The sequence below is a fragment of the Austrofundulus limnaeus genome, unplaced genomic scaffold (genome assembly GCF_001266775.1).
Source record: "Austrofundulus limnaeus strain Quisiro unplaced genomic scaffold, Austrofundulus_limnaeus-1.0 Scaffold47, whole genome shotgun sequence".
Classification (NCBI taxonomy): Eukaryota; Metazoa; Chordata; class Actinopteri; order Cyprinodontiformes; family Rivulidae; genus Austrofundulus; species Austrofundulus limnaeus.
In genome coordinates, this window is record NW_013952449.1 from 2,416,864 (window position 1) to 2,430,088 (window position 13,225).

A 13,225-nucleotide genomic window follows, 5' to 3' on the forward strand; every position below is an offset into this window, starting at 1 on the left:
GGTCTTGAGGGAGCTCTTTACTTTTACCCATCATCAGATGTTTCATGTGATACCTGGCAATCATCTGGGTCTGAACCAGCTGATATTAACTTGGACTAACAAGGGGCAGGCTTGCTTTTGAATTACTGAGAGAGTTCAGCTGGTGTCTTGGCTTTCCATGCCTTTTTACACCTCCCTTTCTTCATCCCTGTGCCATTCCACATTATTAAAAATAACTTAATTTCTGGACATTTATGGTTTGATTTCTTTGTATGTATGGATCACTTGGGTTGTTACCAACATCTGGTGAAAATTTCATGTCATTAGCACCTCTAGTAATATATTTACTGAGAAAAATGGTGACATGTTCAATACTTATTTTACCCGCTGTAAATCATAACCAGTGCTTGACTGAAATAAGCAATTAATTGATTTCTCTGATTCAGCTTGATCAGATTTCACAATAATTTTAAAGCTGTCAGAGGGCTGATGGTTGAAAATGCTAGTTAGTTTTTTGGATGTTTTTTTATTTCGCTGATTTATAGTAATATTAAACCCTATGGAGTGTATTTTTCATTTAAATAACATTTAAATAAAATTTGAAGTCTTGCTCTCTTGTCTCATATCCACCTTTTGACCCAAATGTTTTTAGTCTAAAGCAAAAGGAAGGGCGTTGGCCTTATTGTTCTTTTACTTTTTAGAGATGAATGAAACACTGACTTTTCTGGCCAGTATGATTTTTTTAATTTAACAGAATATAACAATTACTCCATTTAAATAATGTACTTTGAACAACGCTTAGAAGAAATTATTCCCTCCAGATGGTTACTGTATAATCTGAACACTGATTGGTTCTATGAATATAACAAAACTGGATTGTTTAAAAATCATAATTGGACAGACAATAGGGAGATCATTGTCTGAACATGAGTTTAATAAATGTTTATGAATAATCCTATCCTTCTTAACTCATACGTCTTTTCCTGTTCTTTGTGTGTCAGTCTATTGATCCAGGTCAACAGTTCACCTGGGAGAACTCCAACCTGGACGTCAACAAGCCTAAGAACCGCTATGCTAATGTTGTTGCCTACGACCACTCCAGGGTCATCCTCGCTCCTGTGGATGGTAAGAAACAAACAAAAAAATAAAAATAAAAAAACTGATGAAGCCGAGAAATGTATAAAAAGAACAGGTGGAGATGTAAAACTAAAACCTACAATAAAACCCAACAGAATAAACAAAGGACAAGTTTTTGATGTAAGGCAAACAGAACATGGAACAAAGTCAGAAGAAAACATAAAACCAGTTCAGAAGGTAGAAGAGGAAACAAAGTATGGAAGAGAGTTTACAGACTACTTACAGACATGTCAACCACTTCAGACATTTACCTGTATCTTGACTCTCAAAATACGGAATTTTCACAAAACATTGTAGTACGGCACACATGGTACTGCTGAGTTTTTAAAAAAAAAAGAAAAAAACATGTCAGCTTTCTCTATGTATCTGTATACCTGCAAAAGGGAGGATACTCTGTGTAATTAATGGACAACTTATAAATAGTATTTAGAAAAAACTCATTTTCTTTTAGTTTTAACTTTAAGTTAATAGGGAGGATTACGACTGCAGGGTTAATTGTAAGCAAAAATCAAAAAGTCCTGTCTCAGTGTAAAATTAATTCTTATCAATCTGTTTCCTCCATGTACAAAATGTTTTCTGCCAAAAGGAAGCCCCATTTCCCAAAAACATGTGTGCTTTTAACCAGATGTCTTAGTCTTACTATAGAGATGGAGAGATGCTTGACCAGAGATTGAGGCAAACTGGTTGAGAGGTCCTCCTTCTGGGTCAATCCGGCTGTATGTCTGTATTAATAATTGTGTAAAAATGTTCCAGGATACCAGAAATACATGAGATTAAAGTTTAAATGTTGAATCTCGTCTATAAAAATCACAGTGGCTGTTGCATCTGGATTGTTCTGTTGTTAAACGCTCATCAGAAAGCGCATACATAATGACAATTAGAAGTAGTTCATGAAAAAAACAAGATGAAGTAAAAACAGAATTACTTTTTGCCCCTCTCCTGCAGGAGTTCCAGGTAGCACCTACATCAACGCCAACTACATTGACGGCTACAGGAAGCAGAATGCTTACATCGCCACCCAGGGCCCTCTGCCTGAGACACTCTGTGACTTCTGGAGGATGGTGTGGGAGCAGAGGACCTCCACCATTGTTATGATGACCCATTTAGAGGAGAGGTCACGGGTGAGCCTCTCAGGATTTAACAAAAACAATTCTGTGTAGACGTTAACTTGAGTTGACCAAAGGTCAGACACAAAGCTTAAAAGTCCTTAAATCATGTTAGCAGGAAAATGCATGTTTTTATAACAAGTTAGCATTTTGTTGTGTGCTGAATAACTTTAGAGAATCTCAAGAACTTGTCTTGAAACAGACTAGCAAAAAGTAGGAGAGCTTTTTATTTTGTCCACTGTGTTTTGTGTGCAGATAAAGTGTGAGCAGTACTGGCCCAGTCGAGGTACAGAGACATACGGAATGATTCAGGTGACCATACTGGACACTGTGGAACTGGCTACGTACGTCATGAGAACATTCACCCTCTACAAGGTGAGGACTCCTCATCCACACTGGGTGCACGACTTTTTAAACCAGTACAGCATTAGGTAAGATTTGTGGCGGCCATMTTGTAATTTGTCTATTCTTGTTCTGAATGCTTTGAGGAATGAACAGAATACCGAATAATTTTTTGAAATAATGGATTCTAGGTGCATGAAAATGCAAAAGAAGTTAAAAATGGTGTCTGTGTGGTAAACCCTGATAAAAGAAAGTTTTCATCTTCTCTGGGGGGTGTGACCTTTTGACCCCTGATGACATCATTGTGTATTTAAGTGTTTAATGAAATGTCATTTAAATAGAAGAACTAATCAATACCACTGTGCTGATACCTTGTTTTTGAAATTTGATTTATAGAAACGTTAATAGCAATTAAGCTTCCTGTACACCTAACTTTGATTGTTTGTGATGGTACAAAGGTGTGATCCAAAAACAATCCATTTTGTGTTAACATGCTGTTTCTAAAAGAGTGGACCCTACGGTACATGAAAATACCAGAAAACTTTAGTAGTGGGGGGAATCACGGTAACCCACCCTAAACTATGGACTAAAAGAAGCACAGTCAGACAGATAATCAATCAATCAATCAATCAATCAATCAATCAATCAATCAATCAATCAATCAATCAATAAAGCTCAGCCATAAAGTTCCCAAGATAGTCAGTCAGATTGGAAATGATCTGGGTCTGTATGTATTTACTCTTAAGAATGCTGCTAAGAGTGGACTTAAGTGGAAAAATAATTCTTAGTTAAAAGCTGAGAGTAAAAGTCAGTTATCAAGCCTCTCAGTCTTTAAGCGAAGTGTAGGAGTAATTCTTAAGTGTCAGTCTGAGAGCTGATCTGCGACACCTGGCTGTGCCGCAAATCTGATCCTGGATGACGTCGTTAGAAAACCCCCGGCATGAACCAATCACTGCCTCGAATTTCATATTCAAGAATATTGTCAAAGAGATGGCAAGATAAGACTGTGAAAATCCTAAGATTTCACTTCCAACACACTAATGTTGTCACCTTGTACTGATTGTCTATAAATTACATGAAATGTCCTCATTTGCATCATGAATACAGATGAAAATCTCAGATTTTTATACCAAAAACTCAGCAGCTTTAAAGTTTTTTACATCTCAGAGCCTGAGGTAATGTTGAGCTGCTTGCACTCACCAGCTGAGTATATTTGATATTTTCTCCAAAAGCCACATACAAATAGTCCAACATTATGCTCACAGTTGTTTTGTTTTTGTTTTTTTTACCTTTCTTTCTTTTTTATTACCATATAACTGAGAATAACACTCAGGTGGGGAGGAGGTCAGCTGTGTTCTCTGTGTGATCTCTGTCTTCAGTCCATCTCAGACCCCTAGTGGCAACTCTTAACCACTTAAGAGTCCTCTGGAGCAGTCTTAACTTTTTTTGAGAGTAAGAGTGATTCTTAGACTTAAGAATTTTGATAACTGGCACTTACACTTAAGTCAGAGAGTAGGAGCAAATCTAAGAAATTTTCAGCACTTAAGTCTAAAAATCCACTCTAAGAAGTTTGATAAATACGGGCCCTGGTCTATAGATGTCAGTGATGTTTTAGCTGGTGGTACCATTTTTAATAGTTTTCCCTGTAACTGAAGAAAGTTTTGACGGACATTTAAAAATGCTCTAACAGAATAGCTCAGGGGAGAAACGAGAAGTCCGGCAGTTCCAGTTTCTGGCATGGCCTGATCATGGAGTTCCTGAGTTTCCTACCACAACACTGGCCTTCCTTCATAGAGTCCACACCTGTAATCCTCCAGATGCTGGACCCATTGTTGTTCACTGCAGGTAAAACTACTTCTGACATCAGCTACAGGCTTCACCTTGTACTGCTGTACTTACTGAGAAAAATATGTTTAAGTTTGGAATAACTCTTTATGATTTGAATTTTGTTGGTTTGAAACTTTCTATTTCCTCTCACTTAAAGGTGTTTGTATGTGTTTGTTAGCAAAATATCTCATGAACTCTCAGAAAATAATGTGATGGTCACCACTGCTAACTGACAGTTTAATTCATTCTAAACAGCGAGTTTAAATGTGATATTTCTCAGAGCAATCAGTTGTGGCATAATCTGTTGAGGCGTAATCTGTTGTAGTGTAATTTGTTGTACTTTAATCTGTTGAGGCGTAATCTGTTGGAGTGTAATCTGTTGTACTTTAATCTGTTGAGGCGTAATCTGTTGTAGTGTAATTTATTGTACTTTAATTTGTTGAGGTGTGTAATCTGTTGTGGCATAATCTATTGTGGCGTAATCTGTTGTAGCGTAATCTGTTGTACTTTAATCTGTTGTGGTGTAATCTGTTGTGGCATAATCTGTTGTAGCATAATCTTTTGCTGTGTAATCTGTTGTACTTTAATCTTTTGCGGTGTAATCTGTTGTGGCATGATCTATTTTGGAGTAATCTGTTGTAGCGTAATCTATTGTGCCGTAATCTATTGTAGTATAATCTTTTGCTGTGTAATCTGTTGTACTTTAATCTGTTGAGGTGTAATCTGTTGTAGTGTGATCTGTTTTAGTGTAATTTGTTGTACTTTAATCTGTTGCGGTGTATTCTATTGTATTGTAATCTGCTGTGCGATATTCTGCTGTGGTCTAATTTTTTGTATTGTAATTTGCTGTGGCGTAATCTTTTGTAATCTGTTGTAGTGTAATCTGTTGTAGTGTAATCTGTTGTGGTATCTATTGTGGTGTAATCTGTCACAGTGTAATCTGTTGTGGCATAATCTGTTGTAGCATAATCTTTTGCTGTGTAATCTGTTGTACTTTAATCTTTTTGCAGTGTAATCTGTTGTGGCATTATCTATTTTGGAGTAATCTGTTGTAGCGTAATCTATTGTGCCGTAATCTATTGTAGTATAATCTTTTGCTGTGTAATCTGTTGTACTTTAATCTATTGTATTGTAATCTGCTGTGCGATAGTCTGCTGTGGTCTAATTTTTTGTATTGTAATTTGCTGTGGCGTAACCTTTTGTAATCTGTCACAGTGTAATCTGTTGTGGTGTAATCTGTTGTAGTGTAATTTGTTGTGGTGTAATCTGTCACAGTGTTATCTGTTGTATTGTAATCTTCTGAGCCTTTGCCTCCTAACAGTGCCGGTGTCGGCCGTTCGGGGTGCTTCATTGTCATAGACTCCATGTTGGAGAGGATGAAGCACGAGAAGTCAGTGGACATATATGGTCATGTGACGTGCATGCGTGCTCAAAGAAACTACATGGTGCAAACAGAGGAACAGTACATGTTCATTCATGAAGCCCTGCTGGAAGCTGCAACGTGTGGGAACACAGAGGTCACAACCCGCAACCTGTACACCCACGTCCAGAACCTGAGTCAGATCCCTCCTGGAGAACCACTCACTGTCATGGCGCAGGAGTTTAAGGTCAGAACATGCTCTTCTTAACATACAGAGAGTGTGTACGCATCGACTGAGTAGGAATTCTACATTTTTATAATGTTCTCTGGGGACGACCAAAAAACGTGAAAATTTTAGAGATCAAGCCCCTTTTCAAATGGCCTGGCAGGAGATCATCATCGCCTATCGCAGATGATGGAAGAGCGATTATGTTTTTATTTGTCTGTATGCATGTGTAAGTGTTTGTAGTGTTAGCAAAATATCCCATGACTCACTGGACAGATCTTAACAAAACTCTCAGAAGGGAATTGGTTGATAACTCTTTATTTTACTCTATACCCCACTTTAAAATGGCCACTATAACCTACTGACTGCTGGTCTGGGAACGCCTTGGGATTCCCCCGGATGAGCTGGCCGAAGTGGCTGGGGAGAGGGAAGTCTGGGTCTCTCTGCTTAGGCTGCTGCCCCCGCAACCTGACCCCGGAAAAGCGGCAGAAAATGGACGGACAGACTATAGCTAACTGACGTTAGCAAACACAAAAATTCAGTCAGTTAACAGATCCTGAGTCAAAAGTTAATGTGGTAGCAACTGAGAGTGATCCTAACACAAACCTAGAAGACCACATCTTGGCTTAAAACTTGGTGGCTTTAAACTTGCCAGTCTGTTAGTAAAATATCTTGTAACTCAAAAAGTTTATAACATTAGAAAAGTTTTCCTAATGAAAACTCCATGTGGAATTTGAGACAATGTGTTTGTTAAAGTTGCAGTGTCACCTCTAATGTGTCTGATCTGATGATATCATGTTATTTTCTCTACGCAGAAACTGACCTCTGCACCAAGCTTTAAAATACAAACTGCAAGATTTATAAGTGCTAACCTGCCCTGTAACAAATTCAAGAACCGCCTGCTCAATATTGTGCCTTTTGAATCCACCCGGGTCAACCTGCAGCCAATCAGAGGAGTGGAAGGCTCTGATTACATCAACGCCAACTTCATTGATGGATACAGGTGAGCCCATGAAAATCACAATAAAAAGGGATTCACTTTGTTTCACTCTGACCTCTTCTGCAACACTGTTGGTATTGGTAGAGACCCAAGAGTGCAGGCAGTTCAGGAAAATGTACTTATTAAATAAAATCATGTTGCATAATTATCAGACAGAGATTGAGTGAAAAAGCAAAGCTGTTACAGTATCTAATGAGAAAGTGATTGCTGAATCAGTAGAGGTGGGCTGATTATTACAATAGCTGTTATTTGAGCATGACAAAGGCAGGACAGAGTAAATGAAAACAACTTTGAGTACAACATGGAACAAATACAAAAACAAAACAAACTTCCAGCCTGAACAGGTAACAAAATACAGATGAATGGGAACAGAAAACAATGACCGTTGAGAGAGAGAGTGTGTTTGTGGTGTGGGTGGGTTGTGTTGTGTTTCCTACCATATGAGGACCAGTTTTAGAAAAAAACACCTACATGTGGTAGCCTGGCCCTTGCCTTCCTACACAGTTCCACTCAATTCTAGTTTCCCTTCACTGCGCTGTCTGGGATTTCTCCCATAGAGAAGGATTTCTTTTGTAGAATTTTAACTGGGCCAATCAGCGAACAGGAGGAGGAGTTTTGAACGACAACGTCAATTTTCTGTGCAGTTTTATGGATTCGATACACGGGTAGCGACAAACGACAGCGAATAACAGCTGTCATCGCAACAGGGTGAAACCCGACACACGGGATGCGATAGCGCTGGCAGCGTTGCGAATTGCGCTACTACTCAGCATTGCAAATCTCATTACTACTCAGCGTTGGAAATAACATTACTACTCAGCGTTGGAAATCATGTTACCACTCTGCGTTGGAAATCACATTACTACTCAGCATTGGAAATCACGTTACTACTCAGCGTTGCGAATCACGTTACTACTCAGCGTTGCAAATCACGCTACTACTCAGCGTTGCGAATCGCGCTTCATTTTCTCCGCTCATTGGTCAGTCAATGAAACCCTTGCTGATTGGTTATAATGCCAAGTGACAGCAACAAAAGTTGAACATTTTTCAACTTTCATATGTCGCGTCGCAAGCTCACGTGCACGTCTATGTGTACGAGCACAAAATTTCCCATGAACGATTTTTGCCAGTCACTTGGCTGGAGGAGGGTGAGCAATTGTTGCCTCATTGCACAAGCTCCATAGGAAATGAATGGAGAGAGAGCAACGTCGCCTCCTGTGTGTCGAGCCCATTAGTCTGCTTGTAGTTTAGTAATGGCAGTGGAGGAAGTGAATGAATCCATTCAGTCCGTGTTGACAACGCTTCCAAATTAAATTAAATTTGTCTGACAAAGCCCGCAAGACTTATTTACAGCCGTCTCATTCGGCTTGGTACTTCTCAATTGTCTCAGTAGGGGATGGTTGTTACACAGAACACACAATTTCTGGTTCGCTTCTTAGCTTAGCCTCCTTCACTGTCGAGCTGCTGTACTACATCATGACCAACCGTTAGCGACTGGATAAATCAAATCCAATCGTTTTAAACTTCAACGGAGTTCACTCCTCCAGCAAGCAATCGCTTCTCAATAGCCAAGGTTCCAGACCCTCTGTATGAAGCAAAGCAAAGAACAAGGGGCTGGTTTTTACCAGGCTAACATGTGGGGACCTAAGCTGAATCCCTGTTTGTGTTAAATGCCATTGGCGGGATCGGGAGGGTAAGTTCTAGGACCAAGGGGTGAATTGAGTTTAGGTTAGGTTTGGGGTCAGGTGATCCTAGGTTAGTTTGAGGTTAGTTTTAGGATAGGGGGGTCAGGGTTAGGCTGTAGAAATTAACGGAAGTCAATGGAATGTCCTGATATAGATACCTGGACACAGCTGTGTGTGTATGTGTGTTAATGTATACTTAGTTTTTGTTACCTTTTCAGGACCTTTTCTGGTATAAACCTACCTTGTCAAGACCAATTGTCCTTATGGGGACCAAAGACCAGTTCTAATATGGTGGAACATCATTTTTGGGTTAAGTGTTAGGTTTAGGACCAAGGTATGAATTGAGGGTGGTTAGTGTTATGTACTGGGGTGGTTATAGGGTGACCAGATGTCCCTGATTTCCAGGGACAGTCTTTATTAATTGAATAAGAAGGAAAATGTTGTGTGTAGCAGATAGCAGAGGGAAAGTAACTGTTAATGTGGTGCAAAGTTTTCATCTTGATCACAAATAATTGTTTTTCATCTCCGAAGTGGAACTGTTCCTAGATTAACTTTTAGAAATCTGGTCTCCTATGGTCATTAGGCTTAAGGTAAGTGTCAGGGTTAGGCTGCATAAATGACTGGAAATGTATCAAACTCATTACACAGGCCCAATAAGGATAGAAACACAAACCTGTGAGTGTATTGGGACTGTTGGTGTACAGATTGCACCAAACAGCAGCTTTATGGAGAAAGTGAAAATTATAATTGAATTTAAGCAAACTTAGAGACATAAACACATCTGTCTTTTCCACTCTATAGGCACCAGAGAGCATATATTGCCACCCAGGGTCCTTTACCTGAAACCTCAGAGGACTTGTGGAGAATGTTGTGGGAACAAAACTCCACCATTGTGGTCATGCTCACAAAACTGCGTGAGATGGGACGGGTAAACAGCACAATCATGAACACTTTCTTGCCATGACATATGAACTGCTACTACAACAAACTACCCTGAGCATAATAAACTGTGTCCATGAAATAAAAGGTTTTACATTCAGTAATGTGACACTTGACCAGTAACAAATGTGAATGCTGAGTCAACATTCACATTTAACGCAGACATAGCTGGTACTAGGTACATACCCTGTGTTTATTAGGTACTTATCTGGTACTTATCAAGTAACTATATAGCCTTTATTGTATGCATATACACATGGTACTTACTTGGGATATACCTGGTGTCATGATTGGTGTTTTTGTCTTTATTTTCTCAGTGTTTTTCTGTTTCCCTGTGTTTTCCTTTCCCTGCTGTTTCACCTCCAGCCCCACGCACGCACACCTGATTCCTCTCGTGTCTCCCCAGGTGTTTCTCATTTACTCTTAATTTGTTTGCTTTATAATCTGAGTCCTCCTGTGTTTTGTCCCTGTGCTTCGTCTCCCTTGTGCCTGTTCCTCTAGAGAAACTGTGAGTAATTTTGAGCTGCATCGACAGCCCTTTTGTTTATCAATAAAGTCTTTTGTTCCATTTTTTGAACCTGCCTGCGCCCTGGGTCTGTTCCTGCAAAATCCTCACATAATGATCCGACCACGCACCTAGCCTGCAGGTAAAGGTTTTTCTGGTCTGCCCCTCCACATGGCAGATAATTTTTTTCCCTCTCCGACGCCTGAACCTGGGTCGGTTGCCTTTACCTCCTCATCGCCTGGTTCATCGACCATTGCCTGGTTCGTCGCCCATCGCCTCCTCATCGCCTGGTTCGTCGCCCATCGGTTCATCGCCCATCCCCTCCTCATCGCCTGGGTCGTCGCCCATCGCCTCCTCATCGCCTGGATCGTCACCCATCGCCTCCTTATCACCGGGATTATCGCCCATTGCCTCCTCATTGCCTCTGTTGCCTGCCTTTGCCGTCGCTGATGCTCTGGCTTTGGCAACCTCTGCTGGCTCTTCGTCAGCTCCTGTCTCCTCCCTGGGCTCTTCGTCTGCTCACGTCTCCTCCCGGAGCTCTTCGGCTGCTCATGTCGCCTCCCAGGGCTCTTTGGCTGCTCACGTCGCCTCCCGGGGCTCTTCGGCTGCTCACGTCTCCTCCCGGGGCTCTTCGGCTGCTCACGTCTCCTCCCGGGGCTCTTCGGCTGCTTACGTCTCCTCCCTTGGCCCCTCGTCTGCTCGTCTCCTCTCGTGGCTCAAGTTCTGCTGCTGTTCCTGTGGGGCCTCTTGTTGGATGGTGTCATGGCCGTCTTCCTGAACTCTTGCCCCATGTTGGATGGTGTCATGGCCGTCTTCCTGAACTCTTGCCCCATGTTGGATGGTGTCATGGCCGTCTTCCTGAACTCCTGCCCCGTGTTGGATGGTGTCATGGCCGTCCTCCTGAACTCCTGCCCCATGTTGGATGGTCTTTGGGCTGTCCTGAACTTTGTGTGTTTTTGTCTTTGACTCTATGTTGTCTTGTGTTTCCCTGAGTATCGTCTATCTCCTCTTTTCGATGTCGGGAGCCGTCGTTGATGGGAGGGTCCTGTCATGATCTGTGTTTTTGTCTTTATTTTCTCAGTGTTTTTCTGTTCCCCTGTGTTTTTCTTTCCCTGCTGTTTCACCTCCAGCCACACCCATGCACACCTGATTCCTCTCGTGTCTCCCCAGGTGTTTCTCATTTACTCTTAATTTGTTTGCTTTATATTCTGAGTCTTGTCCTCCTGTCTTTGTCGGATCATTTTGTTTTATCCCTGTGCTTCGTCTCCCTCGTGCCTATTCCTCTAGAGAACCTGAGTAATTTTGAGCTGCATCGAAAGCCCCTTTTTGTTTATCAATAAAGCCTTTTGTTCCTGTTATGGCAATATTTATTTAACAAAGACAGAAATACGTGGTCCAAGAATGAAGGTACTCCGTGAGATGATCAGCTGAGTTTTATTGCAACAACAGGAAACACAGAGAACAACCTGCCCTGTCTCTGTGCCTCTGCTTCTCTCTGTCACTCTCACTGTCTCTCCACCCACTCGAGAGGCCTCATATATATATTTACAAACACCATTATGTCATCTTAGCAAGATTTGATACAAGGTCAAGGGAAAACACAAAGATGAACACAAGTGATATCTGAGAATGACTGTTGTTAGCAAATCTTGTTCTGACTTTAATCATTCTATCTGCAGATGAACAACTTCATGAAAACTTAGGCCATTAAAATATGTCATGAATTACTGGCTTAAACCTAAAAGTATTAGTTCCACCACAACTCCCCTCCTCTTGATTAGTCACTAATCAATTAAATGATCAATAAAAAAAAACTCTTTAAAGTATTTTTAAAAAATTATGTCAACACAAACCTAAGTAGAGTATATGTACTTTTCTGAAATCCCAACCCCAGTAATTCAATTTTTATTCTTCCCACAGTAATTACTAACCCCAAAACATAGTTATCACACAAAAGTCTTTGGATCATCTTGAACACAAACAGGATTGTCTGTTTTGCTGTGTCGAAGGGTCAGAGGTGGTGGTGGGGCTCTGTGAATCTTTGTAGATCTTGGTTTAGTGTGAGGGGCTGGAAGATGAGAGTTAATTGGATTTGGGTGTGGTTTTTGTTTGATCTTAATCTCCGAAGGTTCTTCCATGTTGTTAGTAAAATCCAGGAGGGGGCATTCCACTTGCTGTCCTGTTGGAGTCTCAGAGTCCAAGAGATCCTCTGTTTGTGAGGCTGGTTCTGCAGCTTGAAATAACTCCTCTCTCTCTGGTTCTGATTCTGAAGCAGTCTTCTTATCAGTAACTGGCACGCTGTGTTCCACTGATATCTCAGTTTTCTCCAGCTGTCCWTCAGACGTCAGCTGTTGTGGTTTTTCCTGTTGTTTGTTTCCAGCCAGAACTTTGTTCAGGAAATACTTCATGTTTGAAGCCAGAAGTTGAGCTCCAGTTTTATTCAGAGTCATTCCATCAGACCTGAAGAGATGTTTTCTCTATCAGAAGAGATCAAAGTTATCCACAAAACTCACAGAGTGGTCAGCACAGGACTTTTCCAAAAAGCCATTAAGGGCCAACAGTCTGCTGAACCTCTCAGCTCCTCCTCTGGCTGCATGAACGGGCCCACTGAGGAACACATTCATGTTGAGATTTTTAACTGCATTCAGCAGCAGAATAAAACCCTTCTTCAGGATTTCTGACTGTTGGTTCATAACTTCATCACTTCCTGTATGAATGATGAGTGTATTCTAAGTTGGATACTCAGCTGTTATTTGCAGAATCTTCTCTGTGAGGTCAGACACTTTATCAGCAAAACTCAGAACTTTGACTTTTTTCTTGTTGCAGAAGCCTCTGATCTCATTCACCATTTTATCTGTGATGATCAGCATTTCTTGATTTTCGAAAGTCTCTTTTTGGACTTGCTTTGGCTTTGGGCTGGATCTGGTCTCAGGTCCCTCTCTGAGGTCAGATAGTGAACTTTGTTCAGACTCACCAGTTTATTCCAGTGGTGTGAATCTGTTTTGAAGAAACACTGCTTCATTTCTCTGGCTGTTATCAGGTGTTTTGATTACAGCCTGTTTCTGCTTTATTCTCGTTGCTGCAGGAGAAAAAGCATTTATCTGTAATTCTGGCCATTC

At 40.9% G+C, this 13,225-nt stretch overlaps 1 protein-coding gene across 1 annotated transcript in view; it reads left to right on the top strand.

The window, feature by feature from the left end:
* The window catches only part of LOC106517314 (receptor-type tyrosine-protein phosphatase F), a gene marked incomplete at its 5' end in the record, with an annotated part of 34,820 nt that overhangs the window by 15,992 nt on the left and 5,603 nt on the right, over window positions 1-13,225 (top strand). The window contains 7 exon segments of the mRNA XM_014008078.1: window positions 981-1,104; window positions 2,062-2,237; window positions 2,478-2,597; window positions 4,255-4,409; window positions 5,713-5,998; window positions 6,793-6,980; window positions 9,464-9,590. Of these exon segments, the coding sequence (XP_013863532.1) occupies window positions 981-1,104; window positions 2,062-2,237; window positions 2,478-2,597; window positions 4,255-4,409; window positions 5,713-5,998; window positions 6,793-6,980; window positions 9,464-9,590 (1,176 nt within the window).